The sequence below is a fragment of the Passer montanus genome, unplaced genomic scaffold (genome assembly GCF_014805655.1).
Source record: "Passer montanus isolate IOZ18808 unplaced genomic scaffold, ASM1480565v1 scaffold47, whole genome shotgun sequence".
Taxonomy (NCBI): domain Eukaryota; kingdom Metazoa; phylum Chordata; class Aves; order Passeriformes; family Passeridae; genus Passer; species Passer montanus.
The window spans coordinates 2,017,044-2,042,036 of NW_024369596.1; the positions used below are offsets into that span (position 1 = coordinate 2,017,044).

Here is a 24,993-nt window from a genome sequence, read left to right on the forward strand (position 1 = left end):
GTCATTAAGGCCTTCAGCGTGCCTTGAAGAGTGGTAAAAGCAAGCAAAAAGGGTTAATTCTGGTTTTATTTTTTGCTGTCTTTATATGTCAGGATGCTGCTGCCCTCGGGAGAGGGATGGAGCTGTGGAGGAGCTGAAATTACTCAGAAAAAGCCCTGGAAGAGCCAGCAAGGTGCAGCTGAGCCCTCTCTGTGCCTAAAAGCCCTTCCAGAACAGGAGGCAATTTGGGATGGGTGTAAATCCAGAGGAATGTGCTGTCCATCCGTTTAGGGTTTTTTAGGGAAAAGAAAAATGAAGTTTTCTGGATCTGGGGCCCGGGCAGCTGGGAAATGGCCAGCTCAGCAGCAACATTTATCAGCAGGCCCTGAGATATAACAAGCAATCACACTCCAGCTGGTTTCCCATCAATAAGCAGGGATGGAATATTAGTAACTATTCCGTGGGATTCGGAAGGCAAACACTGAAAAAAAAAAAAAAAAGATATTTAAATAAAAAAAAAAAAAAGAGCAGTTGCAAACTGGAGAGCTCAGCCTGGGTTCCCTGCTCTGCTAAACTCCCTTCTCCAACAGCTCCAGGTGGTGCTGCCATGCTGGGAATGGTGGAGTGGGCAGGGAGGAGAGGAACAGATGGGAAAGGGGGGCAGTCAACAGCTGTACAAACCCCTGGAACATCCCCAGATGGAGCAGCTGACCACGGGGCTGGAATTGTTCCTAGCACAGGCACGACACAGACATCCAACACTGGCTGGAGGACACTTCCTAGAGATAAAATTAGAGGCACAGGAAATAGAAAAAAATATTAATATAATAATAATAATAAAGATGTGGAGCTCTGGTGCAGTGGGACAGCCCAAGCCTGGCTTTCAGTGTTGTGCCCACAAAATCTGCAAGCACAAGTAGGGCTGAAACCATTGAACAGCTGCTGGAGAAATGCATGTCCTTGCAGGTGTGAGAAGGCACTTCGAGCTTAATTGGAGCTGAACCAAGCACCAGAATTTGACTATCCAGGCAAAATTCTGAGAAAAACCAGTCCATCCCATAAAATCACCAAGAAACTCTTTCCCTCTGCTGTGGGCGAGAGCAGAAGCCTGGAGACTTCACTAAAGACATGGGGATCATTATTTTCCTTCTGCAGCTGGTGGAATCTCCTCCTGAAAGGATCTTTTGGCAGCCAGGAATGGACCTAACGAGGACAGTGACCGATGGGAGGGCCTCTGTGGGTTCTATAAACACTATTGATTTTCACATTCGCAGAGAAATGAATTAGTTGTGTACGAACTGAGCCTAGAACTGCAAACGCTGGGTGCCCCCAGGAAAGAAGAGGCTGGGGAGGGAGGGAATGCAGGTGTGGGATTGAAAAGGTTGTCTCCAGTTTAGTGCCCTGCTATTGAGCCTTAGGAAAGGCCATTTCCCAGCTGATCAGGCTGATGTTAAACCATGAGGAAATGGGTTTGAGCTCCGTGCTCATGCCTGGTTACTGCCTAATCTCAGAATTGTTTCCCAAAGGGGACCAGAAGAGAGAGAAAATGGTGGGTACTGAGTGAATAAAGCAAAAGTGGGTCCAGAGCACTTTGCACTTGCACAAATCCAGCTGCATATTTACACCCTCATGCTTGGCAGGTGACAAAACAGACACAGAGGCATCACCCCTGTGCCAGTCACAGGGAGTTTGCCCTTCCAGGGCTTCCCATCTCCTGTTGCAGCCAGCCCTGCACCCCTGGGAGCTGCAGGGATGTGGAGGCCACAGGCAGTGATGCTGTGACCCCAGAGCCATGACAAATGACACAGCCTGTGCCACAGGGCTCTGCCTGCTGCTCTAACCCATCATCACCAGCACGGGGAAGAGCTCAGACCCTGGAGCTGGGGGTGGTTTCATCTTCTGCAGGGCTGTAACCACTCTGAACCCCGTGTCTAACATCACTCAGCGTGACTGCTTAATTACAGTAATTAGGGAGCGTGGTAGGAACCTGTGCCGTGTGGGAAGGAGGGATTGCACTCAGGAAAAGGATTCCCCGGGGTCAGGTCCCTTGGGAAGTGATGCTGCCCAGCTTCCAGACTGGGGAACCTCAGCAGGGCATCTGCAGCTTCCCTCCCATCCCCAGCTCGGGTTTTACTCTCCAAAATCAGTGAAATTTACTCCTGGCTGCTCTTCAGGAGAGGGGCAGGTGCTGGGTGATTCAAGAGGTGTCCCTGGGAGGGCAGGAGGTGACACCCTCGCCACATCCAGGTGATGTGGAGCACTTCCACACCATCACCCCAGGAGAGTGCTGGTCACCTCCAGCTCTCGGGGGGTGCAGGTGGATAAACCCCTCAGCTGGGTAAACCCTCCAGCCTGGCAAAGGGACGTGGGGAGCTGGCCCACAGCACTGCTGTCACCCCAAAGGCACGGCCTGCATGGCCTTTCCAGCCCGTGGCACCCCCAAATCTCCTCCTATTTCAGCCCCCCTGAGCACATTGCCTTGGCCCAGACAGAAAATCCTCTGGGAGCAACTTCCAGAGGCTGAGGGCAGCTCTGCAGCCGGTGTGGAGCTGGATGTCCTGGTGAACAAAGCTCTTCCCACAGCACCAAGCACATCCTGCTGCACCTTGGCTCGCCCTGCCCCGGCTGCTCCGCTCTGCTCCTCACACCTGGGCTGGAACAAACCACATTTCACAGCAGCCCTGCTGCCCTTTCCAGTCCTCCCGGGGTTCAGAGCCACCCCCAGCCCGCTGTGACAGCCCTGAGGTGGCACACACGGCTGTGGTCACACTTTCAAGGGAGACACGGGTTAGAAGCTGCCCCCAGCCAGGACAGAAATAATCCTGACCCCACAAAACCGCGCCGAGGAAGAGCCCTGCCTCTGACTTAATGAACCGTAAATTCCAGCGTAATGAGTTTTATGCTGAGGAGAATAATTAATGTAATTAGTGCTGATATGAAAATGATGGCACTCCAGCCTGGATGACGAGGGGGAGGGGAGGCTGGGGGTGGGAGGAAGCTTGGAGAAAAAGTTCATTCCCTCTATGGTGCTGCTCCGCCAGAGGAGCAGGGCTGGATGCATTCTTGGCAGCCTTTAAAACCTCACCTCCCATCTGCCATAAAGGGGAAGAAAATAGAGCATGACAGTAGAGAGAAAAAAAAAATTAAAAAAATAAAAAGAAGAGCTCAGCCTGCCCTGCTTGCAGCAGGGATGTGAAATCTTCAGTGCAGCCCTTTCCTGTGCTGGCCTTGGATTTGCAGCTCCTCCTTGAATTTGAACATCCTCCACCCTCCATGGGGCCTTTTTTTTTTTTAGTTCTAGGAGAAAATATCTTTATAAAGGTAATTAGATGGTAAAACAACAGCTTTTCACCTTACACTACATAAGTATCAATTTACTTATCCCGTGTAAGTGTTTTGATGGGTTTGATATATTTAGTGCAGTCCAAGAGCTGTATTTTAGTTTTATACATATGAATAGATGCATAAATTTCTGCAGAGCCATAAAATGGCCCAGCAGGAAGTTTTCTGTTCTGACTGTGGCACTGATCAGACATTCAGCACTGGAGAAAGGGACCACAAAACTCAGTGCTGACCCTGCCAGCCACGAGGAAATAAAAAACGAGCTGGTGTGGATGTGTTTTCCAGTTGGAGTGGGCAGCTTTCACCTGTGCAAGGAATATCCGATGCCACACTGGGTGTTGGTGGGAATTTTCAGCTCCCATGGACCACGTTCAGATGGGCATTGGTGGCAGTCTGCGGGCAAATGTTTTAAAAACTGCCATGCAGGAGGTACATCCAGATTCTTCTCCCCTCCCTGGGAAGTAAACGCGGTCCTGGGGGGAGATGCCAGGACCCAGAAATGCAGGATAAACCTGTCTGTGTGCAGACTGAGGAGAGCATTGCCAGCACTCTGCTCCCACCACCCTGTGATATCCTGGCCCTGAGGAGGATTTTCTCTCTCCTTGATATTTCTGAGAAGCAGCCCAGAGAAACTCTGGAGTTCTCAGCAGAATTGTGTCAGCTCCTCTCCCACAACCCAATGAACCCTTCCCAGTCATGGCCAGCTTTGGCTGCTGCTGGTGCAGGAGCATTCAGACCCTCCACCCTCCCTCTGTGTCCCATCCCTCAATTTAGCCCCAAATCTGTGGCTAAATTGTTCCAAAGGGCTTTTACCCAGAAGCAGAGGCTCCATTCTTGTGCAGTGCAGCTTTGCTGGCAAGAAATACCCTGGGGCTTTTCCATTCTCAGAGTCAGTGCTAAAAAAATGCCATCAATAAATGGTTTATTGATCAGCTGTGTCTGATAGGGAGGCTCCTGAGGAAGTGCTGAGTGTTCAGCTGGATTGGGCTCACACCCTGTTGTCTCCCTGCCTCTGGAACCAGCACCCTGTGCCTGCACCAGGAAATCAGCATGGCATGAGAGGTGGGCTGAGGAGGAGGAGAACCCCCCTTTTCTTTCCCTAAATAGCTGCTGGCCCCGAGGACTGGCTGTTTGTGACTGGATCTGTCCCTCCCACGTGCAGGGGGAGGCTGGGAGGAGGATTTCCAACAAAGTGGAGCGAGGCTGGCATTTCTTGGGCAGCCTGATTGCTCGGGGGGCAGAGCCAGGGCAGGGAAGGGCAGCAGCCATCGCCCTGCAGGTCACTGACCTCTGCTCCTCTGCTTACCTTTGGGTCCTGTGCTGCAGGCAGGGAGGGGGGCAGCAGGAAAAGTGGGATATTCCAGTCCTGAGGAGCCTCTGGAATGGGCAGGATCTCCTGGGAGAAGGCAGGAGTGCCTGTGGGTGCATTTTGGGGGGTGCAGTGCAAGGGGTGAGGGATGTGGAGGACGACTCAGCAAGGAGGCAGCCCTGGGAGCGAGGCAGACATCAAACACCCCCCACAGCCCCACAGGCAGGACAGAAGTTGCTGTAACTCTTCAGCTCACTTTTATTTAAGTTCTGTGATCAGTCTTTTCCATCTGCAAGAGCTCTGGTGTCAGTGCCACCAACACATGGAACAGAACCCGTGACATTTCACCCTGGTGACAGGAAGAACAGCTCCATCCTAGAGGTCTTTCCAACCTAAATGATTCTCTATTCTACAACACCAGTTCCTCCCAGCCCACTGGATCCCACTCCAGCAGTTTCCAGCTGGACTTGTTCGGTGATCCACACCCAACAGCGCTGCTGGATGGCTCAGTCTCCAGAGCAGGGATCTTGTAAAGTCAATTGGCACCGTGTCAGCAGGAGAACACCTCCCCCTGGCCCTGATTCCAGCACCTGCAAGCTCCCCCCAGGCCTGGGCAGCCTTATCGTGGAGCAGAGTGAGGATTTAGCCTGGAAGAGCCACTGGGCAACCTCTGTGTGACAGCAGGGAAAGGGAGAGAGGAACAAGAGCCCTGAATCAGAACCATTTCCGAGCACAGATTTGTAAAACCAAAGCAGTGGACTCACTATTTCTTACTTCAGGGCTGTCCTTCAGGGTTTCCCCCCCTTTCCTAGGATGCAGAGGAATTTGGTGGCCTGTGGCGAGCCCCTCTTGCCATTTTTTGAGATCAAACTAGCTCTTCAGGAGAGGCAGAGAAAACCAAGACATTCCTAGACTAAATACTTGTGCTGGCCTAAGTCAAACCAGTGCTTTGAACTGAGGCTTCTCCTGCCTTTTACCTTTTCAAGAAGGATTTAAATCCTTTTGCTTTGCTGCAAGCCCAGTAAAACCCTTTGTGGCAGACTTCTGTGGGCAGCTCAGATCCAAAGCTGCTCACGGCAAGCAGAGTTTTTCTCTAATGCTGCAGTTTGTATCCCTGCCTTCCCCTTGCTCATCAAAGCATCTTTGTCCCAGACATGGGCAGCAGAGAAAACCACCAGCAACGTGTTCTCAGCCTCCTCTGGCAAGCAATCATTTTGTCTGGCTTCTTTCCTCTTGTATCTGAAGACCTGAACGTATTCCACTTCTCATTTAAATTCCTGGATCTGTCTGAAACCACATCAGGTGAAAATCAAACCACAGTGCAGGCAGCGCTCTGCTCTTCCAGGCATGCAGGTAGGGAAGCTTGGAATGGATTTTTGCTTGCTTTTTCCTCATGGTCAGTGGTGCTGGGTTGATTCCAGGACATCAGAGACCCGTGGGGCTTCCAGCACCTCCTGACCTTTCCAAAGACAGGGAGCAAAGGCAGATTTGGCAGATGGGGTGAATGTGGTGGCTGTGCCTTCAGTTCAGAGCACACCCAGTTTCCAGCTCTGTGGCAACCCAAGGTGTGTTGGGGAGGAAACCAGAGGGAAAAATGCATTTTCTGAACAGAGACCCGGAGCACTGCAGTCCCTTGGTGTGAGGGAACGACCGGCTGAATCCTCTGGAGACTGGCAGAGGAAATGTGACTACAAATGATTCCAGAAAGCTTTGCATCAGTCAGGACTGGCAGGATGGGATTGAAAAGTTGTGTGGAGTGCTCTAAGGCTGTGTCCTGATGATCCTCCCCTCATCCTTTGGGAACGAGGGTGCTCCACGCACCAGCACGTGGCAGGGCTGCTGCTGCCCATCCCAGCTTGGCCAAAAAATGCATCAAAAATTCCCCTTCATCCGCTCCTCATGCAGCCAGGCACCTCCATCTGGCTCAGCTGATGTCACTCAGTGTGAGGCCACCTCCCAGGAGGAACACACCTCTGCAGGAGCAGCAATTCCCCCCCAAACCTTGTCCTGCTCTGGCACAGAGTGGCAGCGTGCACTGGGGAAGGGCTGGGAAGGGCTGGGGGTGTTTTTGCCACTCAGGGGGATCCATGCACGTGGTGTCACCCCCACAGGGCTGAGCAGGGTGTAAACCCCCTCTCCCACACCCAGAGGTGTTCGTCAGCCTGCAGGGAAGCAGAGTGACCCAGATGTGGGGAGGAGCAGGGACAGGCAGGACGAGGTGACAGGGACACAGCAAGGGCAGAGCTGCTGAGATCCAGCCAGGCAGAGATAAATGGGTGCCTCGGGGCAGGAGCTGGGCTGGGACACCTCTGTGGTCACACGTCCCCTGCCAGGAGCTGTCACCTGCTGGGAGTTTCATTCCTCACCTGCGCTGACAGGTTTTGGGTGCCCGGGCAGCAGGGTGAGGTGTGGTGCCCACCTCTCCCTCCCACATGCCTCAGCTCGAGCATCCTCACGTTTTCCAGAGGGATTTGAGTGTCTGCAGAATGCCAGATTCGCAAAGCAAAGGAAATTCCCTGGGCCAAAGCCAAGGAAATGCCCTCTGGCCACAAAGCTTTATCCCTTTGTTCAGAACCATCCCAGCCTCACCTCTTCCATGCCATGGGTGAAACAGGTGGGAGTTATCCCTGAAACCAAGCTCTGAGGCAGGATGTTCATTCCTTGTCCTCCTCTTCCTCTTCTTTGCTTTTATATACATTGAAGTGTATAACGATATTTATTTTTTTTCTCTAATACAAGTGAACACAAATGTGATGTGGAGATAAGTTCCCTTTTCTAAAACACTTTGTGGTCACAGGAATGTACACATTTGGATTTACACACCCACACACATTCCAATATCAAAAAAAGTCGTCCCAAAACTAAGATGCTTTTATAAAAGTTAAAAGGCCAAATTCCTCTATTGGCTTTTATCCTTCATTAAGAGCAAGGAGATTACCTGAAATCCTGATTTATTCTTCATATTCTGCCTGAGTTAATTTTAAAATTCCAATCAACAGATGCGAGGAAGAGAAGGGGGAAAAGCTCGTGGGGGGCCACGTTAGGCTTTGGAAGGAAAATTAGAGAGAATGTTTTCCTTTGTAATTATTTTCTCCTTTGGGTTTCAGGTTATCAGACCTGTTATTTAAAGGATGCTTTCTCCAAATGTGTTGACTCCAAAATATGTCCCCTTTAAAAGAGTCAATCCAAGAGATTGGGAGTGGGAGCAGGAAGGGAAAAGGACAGAAACAAACTGCCTAAACCAAGTCCTGATCTCTATTTTTGGGTTGGTTTTGAGCATCTTTCATTATAAGCATCTTATGATTTGGTTCAGCAATCTTGGCTGTTCAGCTCTTCACAAACGGGGATTTGCTATCCCCACTTCCAAGGGGGAAAAGGAGCAGGAAAAAAAAGAAAAAAAGCCACAGGCTCAGCTTGGAGCACTGGCTGTGCTGTAAAACCTCACAGAAGCTGCAGCGAGGGCTGGGAATGACCCACACGTGTGGAGAGTGCAGGAATGGACACAGGGGAAAAGCTACGGACACTGGACTGGGCTGGGCACATCCCATCCACCACAGGGCAGCTGTCACCCACAGACACATGCACACACAGAGCCGGGAGGAGAAAAGAAAGATGCAGGTGCTGGAGAGGACGTGGGAGAAGGCAGAGTGTTCCCTTGAGCGTTAGCAAGCCAGGCAGACACTTGGAACTAATCATGGCAATTGCACCCGGATTTAAAAACCAATCAATAAAATGAGCAATGGCAAAGGGAAGGGAGGGCTGGAAGGCCTTGGTTGTTGAGCGACAGGAGAGGTGAAAACCATGAGTTTCTTCATTTTTTTTTTTGCAGTGTTGACACTTTAAACATACTGTTCCTTAGGACAGATGTAAGGAGCCCGGGAGCCGGGAGGTGGGCAGCAGAAGGAGATGTCGGAATGGTGAGGATAAAGATCTTGTGGGAGGTCTGACAAGGGGGCATAGACATGAGGGATCTTCTCCAGATATCGATCTTCATGTGAGTAACAGCGGGTCAGGTAATCACTCGCATTCGATATCTCTGAGTGACACTTTCCAAAGTTCTGCAAGTAGAGACAAAAGTCAACGGGTGAAAACTCCGGGATCCACAGCCAGAAAACACACACAGCTCTTCAGCTCCTTGCTGAGACACACAGAGAGCAAGCAGGATGGAATATTAACTAGTTTACCGAGCTGGCTGCTTCAGGAAAATGGAAACCCAGGTGATAAATCCTCACGCTGCAAAGTTTCTGTCTCTCTGCCTGAAATACCCAGATCGTTGATGAATATGGATGGATTGGGCATGGTGTGTCCCTTGTCTGTAAATACTCTGCTCTCTGGACTAAACAAGCAGCCAGCCAGAGGAAGGGCAGTTTATTTCCACGCTTTCTAACCTGAGTTTTGGAAAAGCAGTGCTTGAAGGCATCATTAATCCAAGCCAGGCCTGTGCTCTTCCATTTAAAGGGCACATGTGTCCTACCTGGGGCTTGGGATGCACAATAAGCTTACTGTGCCTGTTGTTTATGTGGAAGACAGGAGTGCTGGGCTTTACCTGTGTGAACAGCTCCCCAGGAAGCCTCAGGGTGGGTTTTGTGAGTCAAATCAACTACAGAGAACATAAAATCACTTCCAAACCCGAGGCTGCTCTGCTTCCCGTGCTCTTCCCTCTGTGTGTGGATGCTTTGCTCTGCTGGGGTCGAGGGAGAATCTCTCCCACATCCCAGGGCTGTGGCTCCCCAGAGGGTGGCAGCAGATGGGAAGGATTCCTCCCTGCTCCCAGACCCTTTCCTGCTTTGGAAACCCTGCAGGATGACCCAAGCAGGACGGACATTTGTTTTTAAACCAACCTGCGCTCAGGGGCGCTCACCAGGAGATAATTTCTTCTCCAAGAGGGAGCAAACAGCGCTGCAAAGCGTTTTGATGCTTGTGGTTTGAAGCAAGCAACTTGCCCTTGAGCCCTTCCTTGTTCCCTTTCAAAATCCCAGGAACAGTCAGTTTAGTGGGAAGGACAAGGGTTTGGCCCTCAGGAGAAAACGCCTGAAGGAACACAACAATCCACTCATGGCTCATCTGCTGCCAGCTCCTGGATGAATATTTCACCAGGATGCTTTAAAAAACCAAAATCCTATGGAAAACAAGGTGTTGACAATAATTTATTGATGGCTTATACCACTGGGAGTGGCACAGAGGCAATTTTGGGAACAGTCTGGCTGAGCCCAGTGAGGGAAAGTTTGCCTGAGCCCCAGGAAAACAGCAGCAGTGCTGAGGTCAGCCTCATTTTCATCTCCCTTCCACTGGCAAAACTGTTTATCCAACAGATTGAGCTTTTAAAAGTCAGTAGTGGAGTTGCTGTGCTGGGATCCTAAATTTGGGTGGGCCGTTCCCACAGTTTTTATCCACTTAAGCCTTTTAATTGCCAAGTGAAAATGTGGATAAGTGCAGCATTAGAGCTCTTTAACCAGAGGAGCCCCAGCCAGGAGCCATGAAAAAGCCTCACTAACTCTACCCTAACCTTAAATAAATGTTTGCTGTTCTGCTGATAAAAAGAGGTAAAAAGGGGCTCACGGATTGGGAACATGGGACGTGTAAAGTCCCCTCCCTGTACAATCTACTCTTAAGAACTGTCACACTCAACAGAATCCCTTTCCACACCTGGAAGGGGGAAAAATCTGTATTTAGCCATGCTCTCCTCCTGCTTTAATTTTCTGGGTTAAGCTAACCTGAAAGGGAAGTTGTCTTAATTACAGAAATTTAGGAAGACAAAGCAAGCAAGGGGGTTTCTTGTAATTTGTTATCAATTAAGTGGGAGGGGAAGTTTCTGTGCTCTCTGAGAAAAGCAGAGGATTTGCTAGTGCTGTGTGCAGGCCTGATGGACAGAAAGGTCTCCGAGGAGAGATCCTCAGTTAACCTAAGTGGAAGCTGAGCCGGGTGTGATCAGGTGGCAGCAGAAGGGGCTGTGAGACACTTTTACAGGCTGGCTGTGACAATACACGGGGTCAGCAGAGCATTTTTCTTCCTGCTTATCTCCCAGTTAATGTGGCTGTGAGACAGGCGCCCACGAGGCATTGCCAAAGACACCCAGTGTCTTTTGTCAGCACTTCTGTTTGCACAGGTGAGTGCAAACAAATCCTTCTTTTCTTGCTGGCCCCTCTTTTGTGCTCGCTCCTCACAGGTGGGGTCAGGGCAGGGCAGCTGGAGAATGTCAGGGCCAAAGGAAGAGAATTCCCTGTCTCCTTTTAGCTTTCCTCAGCACCTGAGCTGGGAGCTGCTTTGCTCCTGCTTTGTTCCCTGAACTCATTTGTAGCGTGGCAAAAGGGAGGAGAACAAAACCAGCCTGGTGGTTTTTAACACATTTCGCAGCCGGTGCCCTTTGACTTCCTTCCCCAGTCCCACTGTGACTTTTCCCCAGTCTAATTTATCTTTAACGAAGTTTGAAATTAAATTAGGGATAATGAACTAATTAAATTGAACTGGCACATGATTCTACCACCTTCCCCCACCTGGCTTCTCCCACTTGCCTTTGTCTCCAGCATGACTCCATGCGATTCTTCATTATCTGGGTTACATCCTCCCCTCTCAGTTTTATTTCCAAAAGCTTGATTAAAGGGGATGTCAGCAATCTATCCATTTCAGACAGCCTGGCAGATTACCTTCAAACAGGCTTTATTTGATTGAATTAGGGAGCTTTCATTTCTGCCATGACTTCAACTCAACCCTTCTGCATCCCTCCACACCCAATTCCATCTTTTCTTCTATTTGCAGAACATCTCTTTGGGTAGCAGGAGGTGTGAGGCAGCTGACCATGTCCTGTACTTTTAATCATCTTGGAATAATGAGTTCCCACTGGTCTGAAAGTGAAAAACTCCTTCTCAGTGACCTGAGGGTTCCTCTGCTACAGTTTTTGGGAAATCTGAAGATTTTACAGGTGAGAGTTGGACGGGTAATGGTTTTCTCTGCTTGGCCAAGCTCATGGCAAACATATTTTTGCACTTATGGAATGTGTTCACCTGTGTTTTCCTGGCTGGGAAAAAGCCCCTGCTGCTCAAAACTCCTGAAATTTTGGATTGCCACTACCCTGACCCTGCTCATCTGTCGGTTTGGAATTTTGGGCTGCAGCACAGGCTGATGGCCAGGAAGGAGCAGCAGAATCACAAAGCTGCTGTCACTCTGTGCACCAGCCAGGGCAGAGGCTGAGGGTGTTGGGGGACAGAAAATACACCGGGAACCAAAAAAAGAAATATTTCCTCCTGGTGTTAGGACCCTCACATCCTCTCCTCCCCTGGGTCTGAACTCCCTACTTGGGGTATTCGGGGTATTCCACTTCCAAGTATGGCCATGACTTTAGGGATCTGTGGGCAGGTTCCTGCTCTGTTTGGTGCTTTATCTGTGAGGGAGTTCTTGGATAATCCCTGTGCTGAGTAAAGAATGAGCACTGATGTGTCAGGGATGAGCAGGAACCTGAGCGTGGGCTCCTGAGGGGACAGAACTGAGGGCAGGAGGGACAGAGGGACTCGCCCCTGGGTTCAGGAAATAAAAAGATTGAGCTGAAATTCCCAAAATACAGAGCAAGGACCTGTGGTGAGGGATGCATTCAGACACATGCAAGTATTAATTATGCAGAAAACTTGCTCAGAACGTTGCATTCCTCCTCGAGCATGCTTTTCCCCTGCTGCCTCTGGTACCTACCTGGTCCATGTTCCTACAGCACCTCACACCATCAATCATCCCAAACATTTCCCTCCTGGCTGTTTCTCTCCCAAATCCTCCTCTCCACCCTTCTGGAGTAAGGCAGGGCTGATATCCTCATTTAAAAATGGGAAGCTAATAAGGAGTGACCTCTTTATTTCTCCTGCAATCTGGAAATGGGAATCTGATCCCTGGTCACTGATTTGTCGTGTTCTTGATTCCAAGTCTGATGGTTTCCAGCTATTCCTGATGCAACAGGGACAAGAAATTCCCAAGCAAAACAGAGAGCTGGAGTGTGGGGAGGTGAAGGGGGAGGAAATCATTAAAAAAGCATAAAAAAAAATTTAAATTGCCCTGATGTGTGGTGTGTCTTAGCAGGGAGATTACACCTTCAAAGCACCATATGACTGGCTTTATTTTTACTTCAGAGAGACTGGGAGGATTTCCAAATTTGGATTTGGAGGATTACTGTCCTTTTGCTGACAATAAAATTCCCCACCCTGGGGAGGACGAGGCGAGACCTCCCAAGATGGATTAGGGAGCCCTTGCCTTGTTTGGAGCAGTGGGAGCAGCCCAAGAATCTGTTGGGAATGGAGGTGAAGCCACGAGGGAGAGTGGCTGGTTTCAACCACCCCTTCCTCAGGGCTGGAATTCTCATCCAGGAGAGGCTGGAAGTGCCTGGGAGCGCAGTGACAAACAGATGCCCACAAGGAGACAGAGGAAAGGGAGAACCAGACCCAACCAAAACTTACTGTCCACTCTCGCTCGTTACGTCTACGAAGACCTTGATCCTCATTCTGGGAGCAGGAGTGGGTGAGACACCGCAAGAGAGAGAGGTTACGGATCTGCTCCGGCCCAGGCTGCTGCAGACACTCACCTAGGAGGGCTTTGGCTACACCAGGGGGCTACAGGGCTGCTTCCAGCACGGGAACACCAGGGAGCACAGGGAGAGAGCAAACCGGAGCAGCCCCCGCACACCTCGCACCCAGGAGTGGGTGCTGCACCCTCACCCACGGAGCTCCTCGGCTGATCAGGATTGTCCAGGGGGACAAAAAATCCCAGTAAAAAATCCCATTTTTCTCCTGTTTATCCTTCCTTCCTTCCTTCCTTCCTCCCTTCCTTCCTTCCTTCCTCCCTTCCTTCCTTCCTTCCTCCCTTCCTTCCTTCCTTCCTCCCTTCCTTCCTTCCTTCCTCCCTTCCTTCCTTCCTTCCTCCCTTCCTTCCTTCCTTCCTCCCTTCCTTCCTTCCTTCCTCCCTTCCTTCCTTCCTTCCTCCCTTCCTTCCTTCCTTCCTCCCTTCCTTCCTTCCTTCCTCCCTTCCTTCCTTCCTTCCTCCCTTCCTTCCTTCCTTCCTCCCTTCCTTCCTTCCTTCCTCCCTTCCTTCCTTCCTTCCTTCCTTCCTTCCACCCACAGATCCTTCCTGCTGCTGGAAAGGCAGTGAAACAAACGGGAAGGAGCCTGGAGTCACCACAACCTCAGGAATACGCAGCAGTGAGGGAGAGCTGGAGCCAAGGAGAGGGGCACCAGTGGCATTTCCTCAGCCAAAAACCCTTGGAATCCTCCAGCAAAGGTGGGAAAGGAGAGATCTCTCCCTTTCAGGGACCTGGTGGCTTTAATAACTGAGAAAAAGCTGTGGTTATGGGGCAAAGGAACATAGGAAGCGCTGAAGTCACCCCAGTTTTAGTGCTTTTTACATTTAAAAAATCATCATTCAGACTGAGATGGTCCAGAACAAGCAACTGAGTCCAAATCACTCCCTGCCACAGGACCTGAGCTTGAAAGAGTTTGGTGACACTTGAAAAAGTCCAGAGAACAGGGCTCAGTCTGTGTCTAGTTTTGAGAAGGAGAACACCAAGGAAAATAATCTCTCCCTCTCTCCCAGGCCACCTGCACCAGCCCCACGCCACGCCAGCCCTGTCACTGTCACATGCACAGTCCCTCTCTGCCTGTCTCTTATCCCTGGAGTCTTTCAGCCGTGGGAGCCTTTAGGTGTTCCCATATTCTGTCACATCCTCTCCCACCTTGTTCTTTCACACATGCACATATGCTCCTTCTTCTCTAGAGTTACTTCCACATGCACACAAGCCTTTCTTTTTTAAATTTCCCTTTCAATCATTCCCTTTCCCTTTCCCTCCCCTCCTTGTCCTGGCCTGGAAAAGCCCTCTTAGCATCTCTGACTTCTGATTCCTCACAGGTGCTGCAGAAATTCCCTGAACCAGAGCAGGAACTTCAAACCCACCTGGAGCAGGGGGCCAAACCCCAGCTCTGCCACCAAGCCATGAACCCTCTCCCCCTGTCCCACATGCCTGGCTGCAGGAAGCAAAGGGAAACACAGCAAAAAGAGCATGCAGAGAGGCGAGGCAAGGCAAAAGCATTCTGGGCAGCACCCCCAAAAATAAAAACAAACCAGGGCAGCGGAGAGACAGAGAGAGAGCAGGCAGGGAGGGACAGACAGAGGCAGAGGCAGCGCTCCGGAGGGAGGCAGGAATGCAGGGAGGGGGCAGAGGTGACTTTGAGGGGTGCAGTGAGGACGGCAGAGTGCTGTGGTGAGTACCTTGAGGCCAGAATCTGAGGGGAAAGGGCCTAGAGTGACATGCGCTAGCGTAAGTTGGGCTGGATGGTTGCATACTCGACTAGGTCTCCGCCAGCATGGATGGAGCTCCGAGGGCTGGGTGACGCGGCCAGAGCCGACGTGTCCAGCTCTGCATACTGGACATCACAGTCCTTGTTGGCAGGGCTCTGGAGAGAAGAGAGCAGCAAGGCGGTGGGGGGACACCAGGGAGGAGTCGGGGTGAGGACGGGGGGTCCGTGCAGATGGTGAGGGGTGAGACAGGGACACGGCGGGTGAAGGGGGGAGAAAGAAGAAAAGGGGGAGGAGGGAGGGGATGGACAGAAGATGCACCAGACCAGCAAGGGTTTAAGGCCACAGGCAAGCACATGCAGCACCAAACACATGCACAGGTAGCCTTTTTCAGCACTCTGCCATGAGCTCCTACAATCTATCTGAGCTGAAAAAGATGTATTCTAGCTCAGATGTCATCTCTGTCCTGTTGTCCAGCAGTGCCTCTGCTTACCACATGTCAAACTTCAGGGTCTAGCTGTGGCATAACACAAAAAACTGCCACTTGCTGTTCTGCCCCAAGAGGGGAGTAAGAAAACAGGGGGGGAGTAAGAAAAAACAGTTAAAAAGAAGGAGGTAGGGGGGTAATGAAATAATCAGTCAGGTAAAATCCCAAATCAAAGCAAAAGTCCCCAAGGCGCTGAGCCCCCAAAAGCAGAGCTGAGTGACCCAGCCCTGGCTGGCAGCACTCCCAGGCACTGCCCCTTTCACTGGGGCTGCTCCCAGCAGCATCTCACTGCTCTGATCTTCCACTGAACCCCTCTGGGACCAGCATTTCCCTCAGCTGGGGCTGGGTCTGTGAGTTCAAACCTTACAATGCACCTGAGCTCTCTGTTTTAACCCAAGTGTTTGGGATTTGTTGCAAACCCAGGTTTGGGGAACACAAGTGAAAATCCTTGGTTTGAAATTTGGGGTTTTGGGAAGGAGATACCCAGAAGGAATGGCTTTAAAGCCAAAACTCCAAAGGCATGGCCACAGGGGAATGTCACTGTTGTTCTGCCCTGGTGTGGGGACTGTGGAGTGCTGAAGAGCCTGGTTTAACACGAGGCTTGGCTGCACAGCTTGGCACTGCAGATTACCTCTGCAGCACGACTTTGTCATCGTAACACGGTCTAAGAGATGCTAAAAGCATCTCCTTTGGCATGGAAATATTTATGGGCATTCCTTCACTAAGCAGGCTTATCAGCAAGGACTGCATGAATGGAATATTATCCAATTTGTCTGATCACTCCTACCCAGGCATCTTTCATGCAGATGATAATGGGAGAAGCCTGGAAGGCAGGACAGCCCAGAGCTTGTGGCTCAGGGGGGAAGAAGGATCACCAGGAGAGCCTTGGTGCCAGCAGCCATGGTGTGAGGGGAATCCTGGCTCCTTGCCCCATGGAGTTTCTTTAATCCTCACTTTTGGGGCTGGTTTCAGTGCCAGCATTAGCCAGGCATCTGCTGAGCCTCTCTGAGAGGAGAGAGGTGTCTCTTCCAAACAAAACAGCTTTCCAGTCTCTCTCTCCCCTTTCCAAAATGGCTGCACCGCATGGCAGTGGTGCAAAAGGTGTTTAATTTGAAAGTGTTCCTCTCCTCTCTGTTTGGAAGCGTCCTCAGCCACCTAGCAGCTGTGGCTGAGCCGCTTTCAGAAGTTTATAGCCCCGTAATGAGCTGGTTGAGTGCCTGTTGCTGGAAGGGGTTGTTGGCTCCGTGATTATCTCTGCCTGCTGCGCTGGCCTGTGCCAGGCTTGGCTCCCCGATCTGCCCCTCAGCCCCAGGGATGAGGGGAATGAAGGGGAACGGGGCTGCAGCAGCATTTCCAGGGCTCAGCAAAGCTGGGGGCTGGAGGAGCAGAGGGCTGCAGGTCACCTCTGTCCTGCCCTTGGTGGCCAGATGGCAGCGGCGAGTTGTTGGCATGAAAGCTGGGCATCCTGTGGAGCCTCTGCTTCGTGTCTGGAACTGGAGTTTGGACATTTAGGAAAATTAGCAATGCCAACTCCAGCCTTCGACCTAAATCTAGACCTTGCAGAGCTCTTTCCCTCAGAATTTTGTGTCTCAGCACCTCCCCTACTCCTGGAGGAAGCCAGACTAAATTTTACCTCCTCGTTCCTATCCTGCCTATTTACCTCACCCCTCTCCTGCTTCCTTCCCACAGGAGGTGTTTTCTCCATGGATTTCCCTTCCTTTCTCCCACTCCTGGGCTCGTTCCTGCTCCTTTCTGCCCGTTTGGAGCAGAATTTATTACAATATCAATAATGTGCCTTGTATACAAGGCCCAGCACTGCCTCACGCAAGCGCTGGGTGTAAATCATCACCGTCGGCACCCCGGTAATTGCCCTGCAAACCCAGAGAAATTATTTTGCTGTCTGCAGCAATGAAACTTCCCCTTCTACCTGTGCAAATGGGCCCTGATGACACGGACACTAATCACAGCTCTGCTCCTGCACTGCCTCGTGCCTCCACCTCTGTCTGGCTCCTGCTGCCTCTCACACACGCACGGAGCATCCATCTGGCACAAAAGCACTGGCAGAGCACACCTGCCCTCACCCACACACCTGAAAAGCACTCTCCTGCTTTGATACCCTCACTTTTACCCCAAAACTGCTCAGAGAAAAGCACTGCAGGCAGCACCCACACCCCTACACCCACCCCTGCAGCTTCAAGTGTCCACACCGCTGTCCTTGGGCATTTTGGGGCTGTGCTGGCTTTCCCACAGCCTGCAACCCTAAAACCACAGGTTCATTCATAGCTCTGCTCCCTCCTGCAGGTATCCTGACCCTGCAGACGTGCCCCAGCCTCTCCCTGTGTCCTGGTCCCCTGCCAGCACACGTCCACACGCACGGCCCTGCACACCCTCTTGGAGGTTCCTCCTCCACCTCCCTCTTTTATTTTCTCCTGGCACGTCTCCCATTCCCCCCTCCCTCATTGTTTGCCATCTCTAATCACTCCCTGCCTCCCATTCTAGCGCTGTGAAATCGCCAACCCCAGGCAGTGCCTTTCATGCCGCCTCCTGATAAATCTGGTTTATCCCAAATTACGAGGTTTTGCACAATTCATTCAAAGCTGAATGCACCCGCCCCATTTTCCTGCAGAATCTGCTCCCTTCCGCTCTCATCTTCTTCACTCCCCTCCCAGGCCAAATTTGCAGATGAGGTACAGGCAGAACAAGAATATCCTGCCTTTCTGCTGTGCCTTTCCCTCTCAGGGATCCCAGAACCACGGATACCCCAGAGCCTCCTGCATCTGCATCTTGAGCAGGTGGGAGCAGGGCTGTGCCAAAGGCAGGCTGGCAGGGAGCAGGGATGTGCTTCCCTCCTCATCCTCCAGCTGAGCCAGCCCTCAGGGGAGGGATTGGGCAGGTCTTGCTCCATCCCAGGGTGGTTTTGGAAAGCACTGCTGTTCCCTGGGGCTTCCCACTCCTCAGAATCCCACTGTGACCTGAAAAGGAGGCTTCTGCAGTGCTTCAAGGGTGAAAAAAGTGATGCAAGTCACTTTTTTCCCTGCAGGGAGGAAGGCAAAGCTTGTCCCTTTGCAAAGCGTGGCCGGACAACCTGTCCTGGCTGAAGCAGCACGTCCTGCCTGGGAGATCTGGGAAGAATCCAGCAAAATCAGCACTCCTTGGCAGCCAAGGCCACCCTTCTCTGCCTTGCCAGCCCCCAACTCCATCAGCCAGCTGCCTGCCCAAAGGATGCAGCCATTTAGCAAGGAATGGGAGCAGGCTGCATCCTGCTGCTGGGGCAGGGAGCCAGGGCACGGCGCAGGTACGTGCTGGGCGAGCCTGGCGCCGCTGCCAGGGACTGCCAGGCAGGCTGGCCAGGGACAGGGCTCTGCCACAGCTGTGCCAGGCCTGTGCCAAGAGCTGGAGTCCCCCACACACCCCGTCCTTGCTGCAGAGGCAGTTCTTGGTGGGCCAAGTGGAAGGAGAGCTCCGCAGCCCGTCACCTCCTGGCTGGATCCGCGGGTGTGGAGCAGCCGGTGCCAGGCGTGGGACATGGAAATGCATCTTCTCCGGCCAGGATTGAGAGCAGCAAACTCCGTTGCCATGGTTACGGAGCAGCAACCCATCAGGCCCCATCTCACATCACTAACTCTGCCACTTAATTAACTGACTGCTCGTTATTTCCCAAAATGAGCTCCTCCGTCCTCCTGCTTGCCTGAAATTCAGCTTTCAGATGCTTTTCAAGCAGCGGCCTCGCTTCAACGTCCTGTGTTTCATTTGAAACTCAGCAAGGAGTAGAAAGAGCTGGGGACCAGCCCCAGGACTGAGGGAGGGCTCCAAGGGGAAGTTTTCCTTTAGGGATGAAGTAAATAGGATCAGAACTGTGGCTTTTGATTTCCAACGCCCTTGGCATCTGCCTGGCTTCAGACTTGTGCCAGCTAAAGGTCACTGGGCCCTGTCCTTCCATTATCTGCACGTGGCAGGGTCACACTGGAATGAACTGGGCTGTAATTAGTGGTGTTCATAAAAAATTACTCCAGTCTGGGCTGATATTTTTACACCTTTCTCCAGGCAGGGAGTTCACTCTGCTGCAGCACCGGGCCGGGTGTGCAGTGCTCTGAACTGCTCCTGGGAGGGACCTGAAGGATTTACGTTGGGATGTCTTGTCTGCTATGGATAAAAAGGCAGAGCATCCCCATGCCAGGGGGTGAGGGAGGGAAAGGATGCTGTCCAAGGCCTGGGAGGGGGATGGTTTTCTGTTTTCTCATCAAAAACTCACTCTAATCTTACCTGTTTCCTGTTCCCTGCACCTTCACATCTAACATTTCCACACTCCTTGCAAACCAGCCTTTCCCATGTGACTGCCAGCATCTCCTCCTGACCCTTAATCTCTCCCCGCTGCTGCTGCCTCACATTAACATCTCCCCATCTGAGGCAGAACAAATCCACACTCCAGAAAAAAAAAAAAAAAGGGTTTAAATAACTTGTTGTTGTCAAGTGAGAGTCAAACGCTGGCACGCTCTGCCCTGCAGAAAATTGCTTTGTGAAGCTCTCACTGCTGCTTCCCTCAGCTGCAAACCCTAACAGGAGCTCCTTGCAGGAGCTGAGGAGTGCCCAGGGGGGGTGGGTGGGTTACAGGTACAGAATTTGGGGTGGGCAGGGCATTTTACCCATAAAGGCTCTGGGACCTACAGACAGCTGAATGAAGGTGAGCTGAGATCACAGTCTGGAGGTTGTTTTCCTCCAGGATGGGATAATCCTGGGCTGGGGATGGTGGGGATCCTGCTTTTTTGGGGTCCTGGGTGCCAGGTGAGGCTGGGCTGAGGTGCCAGGCAGTGCCACTGTCACCCTTACCACTGTCACCCTGTGCTCCTTACCAGTTTGTCACTGTAGGGAGAGGGCTCGGGGGCTGCCATGTCATAGTAGGGAGTCTGCAGAGGGAACTTCTGGATCTCCTCCTCGTGTTTCATGTTGTCCAAGTGAACAACCTGGAGCAGAGGGGACAGAAGAGGGATGAGAAGAGAAGGGTTATCCTCTGGCAAGCTCTGCTTCAGGTGGCACCACAACCAAACACCTTCAGACCCCTTCAGACTTCAATATCCACCAAAGGGGCAGAGCAGAACCCAAATTATACTTTTAATTAATGCTAGATTCTGAGAATTCTGGGGGACAAGTCACAGAGTCACAGAATCATAGAGTTATAGAACAGTTTGAGTTGGAAGGGATGTTAAAGATATTTCAGTTCAAACCTTCCACTAGACCAAATTTCTCAGATCCCCATCCAACCTTGCCTTGAAAAATCCTCTCTTTCTGCCCCTCAACCTCAATCCAGGGACATCTTTGCTCTTGCAATCCTAATTTCCCAAAATCCAGGCACTGTGGACCCTGCTTGGGATCAGCTTTCCATGCCAGAGGCAGGAATTTGCAGGTTTTTACCTGGATGTCTTCTGGAGTCAGGTGGCTTTTCATGTCCTGTTTCCTCTTTGGTGGAGGGGCAGGTTTGTGGGATGGAGGGAGGTCAATCCTGCAGGGAAAGAGGAGGCTGCTGAGTAGAAAGCAGGAGAAAAGGTTCTGCTGCTTTGATGTGCCCAAGGATTTGATTGTGTTTGTCACCAAACTGCCAATACAATCACATAGATTATCCTCAGGAACTCCCCCGTGCCCTTTGTCTCACCCCAATTAGAATTGTTAATGGGAATAAACTCCCTCCTAGCGTTCTGTCCTTATTCCAGGCAAATCCCAGTGTCAGGGTGCAGGTGCCCAGGGAGCAGCTGGGATACCTGCACACCATCCCTTGGTGGGGAGGTGTTTGTGTCATGGCTGTGAGGTACCAGAAAGTGATAACGAGGTAATGCCAGCCCCAGCCTGGCATTTCTCTGGGATGGTAGCCCTGCCACGGCTTCCCATGAGGAATCTGAATCCTCCTCATGGACGAGCTCTGCCAGGCAGGGACATTTATCCCTGACCCTCGCCAAGGATCAGCTCCTACCCCAGAGCACAGGGATTGGCAGCCACGATAATCCCAGCCCAGAGACTGTCTCTGCACATTCTGTTCACATGCACAGATGTGTCTAATCCTTTTACAAAACTTATTAAAACTCTGATCCACTAATTAGCTGGCTGCCCCGCTCCCTTCTCTCCGTGCAGACTCCACAGATCTGATGGAGATGGGCGCCTTCCCTTGGATTCCAGCGTGGGACTGGAATGTGCTGGTGGCAGGGAGGGCAGAGCAGGTCCCCGGGGCTCTGTAAAACATTGACTTCATGGCTCTCCAGAAAAGAAATGCTATTACCTTGGGGATCAGCCTCCACAATAGAGGCAGCACCTCGGCAGGGCTGGGCAGGGCTGTGTTTCTATTCTCAGCTAAAGTGGCTCTTCCCTGAGCCTGGTGGAGGGCCATTGTGGGAAGTGGATTGTCAGAATGCATCTCGATCACAGGCCCGCTGCTGTTGATGCAATTTCACCTTGTGGTGCTGGGCTTTGTTGTTTGTGTGCCTTTCTGCCTCTCCTGCCGCTTCCCCCGCTCCTCTCCCGCTATCCTCCAGTGCCCTCTCTCAAATGGGATTAAATGGAGCACAAAATGTGCCCAAGGTGTAACAACAATGAGGTGGGGGCTGGGGGAACATAAAAGCAACCTCTGGGTGCTGGGCTTTCCGTGCCAAGGTGGGAACAGAGGGAGGGAGGGAGGGAGGGAGGGGGTGAAGAGCTGGTGACAAGATAGAGCTGTTCAGCAGAGCCCAGGCTAAATGCTCCTGGAGAGGTTCCTGCTGCACAAAGCGACCTCCACACCACTCCATTCCCTGCCTGGCATCTCTGCTGCCCTGTGCTGGGCAGAGCAAAGCCCAGCTCCAAAGAGGAGCCGCTGTGGTGGCCTCTGTCGCTGCTGTTGACAGAGTTTACGTCACCCACACGTCCAAACCTGCATTGCTGTGGATGTGAACCCTTTCCAGACTCTTTGGGATGCATTCAGAGGTGCTCAGGGTCTATCAGAAACCCCTCTCTGATGGCAGGATGGGGTTCAGTCTCATGCAGGAGCCTGAAGCCATTGGGAAAGGAGGAATAGGACCCACAGAGGGGGACAGTGGCACTCAGCCTCTGCCCCAAGGACATGCCACAGCAATGCCAGCACCTGGTGGAGCATCCCTGTCCTCCAGCTCCCACTTCAGGCTTGTGCCAAGACCTCAGAAACAGGAGAGAGCAGCACGGGAAGCACCAGGAAGCCCCAAGGAAGGGAAGCCGATCAGAGAAACGGGACAGAAACAGCAGGAAAACATTTTCCTGCCAAATTTTCCCATCGTGCAGGTAGAGGAAGGGCCAGAGGTGGGGTCCCCCGTGCCCACAGCAGCCTCACCCCGGGTGGGCAGTGGCTGTGCTACTCACAGGTCGTTGTCCGTGCCGGAGCGGCTCTTCTGCTGCCGCCGGTAGACGATGATGACGGTGACGGCCACGCCGATGATGAAGACGGCGGCGATGACGCCTCCCACGATCCCGATGATGCCTCCCGGGGCACTCTGAGGTAGTGGCTTGTCTGCAACACACAGGGAAGCACAGGGGACAGGGTTAGAACACTGAAAACACAGCTGGGGGGGCGCTGGCACCAGCAGGGATTCCGGGAGCAAAGGTGAGGGTGAATCCCAAGGTTTTCCCGAGGTTTTCCCTGTCCAGCAGCTCCATGGAGGGAGCCAGATCCTATTGAAATGCACTGCTCAGAGCTCAAGAGGAGCAGAAATTGTGGCTACAGTTGTGTCTCCAAGAGTTAAACACTTCCCCACTCCGCTCTGCAGTTTCATCTTCAGGTGTTTATTCCTGGGCAGAGGTGCCCAGGAATATTTATTCCTGGATCCGCTTCCCTGCCTTTGTTCAGGCCTCAAAGGAAGGAGGGTTTAGGGAATAAAGGTGCTTCCAAGCATTCATGTGGACCTGCTGCTTGATACTGTTGAAGTGTTTTGAAAGCCTTCTGCTGGGCTTTGTCCCAGCGTCCTCACTGAATTCCTGGTGCTGCTGGAATGTTCTTAAAACGAGCTAAGGAGCAATGCTCAATAGGTTGAGGTGGAGCAGAGGTTTGTGCACCCCAAATCAATCCAAAAAAAAGATGTCCTGAGTGTAGAATTTAGGGGCAGGAGGGAGATAGACCCAATCTTGCATTTCATCCCCTGCTCTGTGACCTGGGCCAGCTCCTTGGTGACAAACACGGGCCTCATCCAAAGGAAACCCATCCCGATGGGAAAGCGCTTTGAAACCTGCGATAAAAGGATTTAATTTGCTCTACCTTCCAACCTAATTAAACTTGAAAACTAGCTAATTGGTACTTTGTACTTACAACTCAGGCAGTGATGAAAGGAGGAGATAATTGGGATGGAGGAAGAAGGAGGAGGAGGAGGAGAAAAAGATATTTAGGGGAGGGGGGCAAGACAGGGATGAGGGAACAAGGGGCTCTGTAGGACTTGTCTGTCACATCTAATTTTTGTACTTTTCTTAATGCCCTGGCTATTGGCTGCTCTTAGAGGCCAGATTGGGCTAATGGATCTTGTTCTGCAACAATTTTGGCTTTGGGTACCACAATCTCCCCTAAACTACCCATCCCCAAGGCCTCGGAATTAGGCCCACTTTCCATGTGCAAAGTAGTAAAACGAAATGTATGTGGCTATAAAACATCTGCACACATTCCCAAACCACACAGGACGACAAATCCAGGACTTTTCAGGGTGAAAATCCTGCTTTTTACTCCCACTTCATCTCCATGGATCCAGCACTTGCTCCTCCTGAAACCCCTTGTGCCAGGTGCAGTCTGAAACGGGCTGTGCTGGATCATTTCCAAGAGAGTATTCCCAGATCTCTCCTCCCAGCCAGCCTTCCCCAGCTCTCAGATTTGCTGCTGTCATCCAGAAGTGAACTGAGGTGTGCAAACATCTCCCTGGGAGCCCATCCCAAACTGCACAAAGCACTTGAGCTCCCAGCCCCACGCTGGGAATTCACCCTGGGAATTGCTCTGACGCCGATGCCCCATTCCCCTTCCCACAAAATCCTGCTTTTCCCCTGCCAAACTTTGGCAGGGTCAGCATCCCACCCTCCCCCTGCCTTCCGCTGCTCCTTGACGAAGAGCTCTGAGCTCTGTCTGTGGTGGCAGGATGCTGAAGCCATCACAACCTGTGGTGGCAGCCACTTTTCCTCCTCTTCCCTCCTCCATAAGCCACGACACCTCATAAATAATATTTGTGCCTCCAGACAGCTCTCTCACGGCTGACATCTCGCCATGGAGCCCCCACCAGGCCAGAATTCGGGGTTGTGGCTGTAAAGAATGTCCCAGTCACTTTGGCTGGGGCATTCCTGTGATGAATTGGCCCCTGATGGCTCTGGGGATGGCAGAGAACATCAGCCTCCTGCTGCTGCTGTAAATCAGGAGTGTGTTTGGGGAAAAAGGGTGGAAGGAGAAAGAGGAAAAGGAAATAAATAAATAAAATGGATCTCCAGGAGCTCAGGTGAGGCTGGGTGACAGCAGGAAGGGAATGGGGAAATTATGAGGGGAGGGAAATACAGCAGAGGAGGGAGAGGTGAATACAGGCCAGTAAGGGGAGCAGGGGAGTGAAAGAATGGAGGAGCACAAGGAGAATTGCAGATATTTGGGGTTTTTATGAGGGTGCTT

At 51.8% G+C, this 24,993-nt stretch overlaps 1 protein-coding gene across 1 annotated transcript in view; it reads right to left on the bottom strand.

The window, feature by feature from the left end:
- Window positions 1–4,884: 4,884 nt before the first annotated feature.
- NECTIN1 (nectin cell adhesion molecule 1) overlaps window positions 4,885–24,993 on the bottom strand; it is a 94,069-nt gene continuing 73,960 nt past the window's right edge. Inside the window, exons 6-9 of the mRNA XM_039722009.1 lie at window positions 22,731–22,878; window positions 20,787–20,874; window positions 20,228–20,338; window positions 4,885–8,688 (exon numbers count right to left, since the gene is read on the bottom strand). Coding sequence (XP_039577943.1) covers window positions 8,470–8,688; window positions 20,228–20,338; window positions 20,787–20,874; window positions 22,731–22,878 — 566 coding nt within the window. The 3' untranslated portion in view covers window positions 4,885–8,469. The remainder of the gene's footprint in view (window positions 8,689–20,227; window positions 20,339–20,786; window positions 20,875–22,730; window positions 22,879–24,993) is intronic.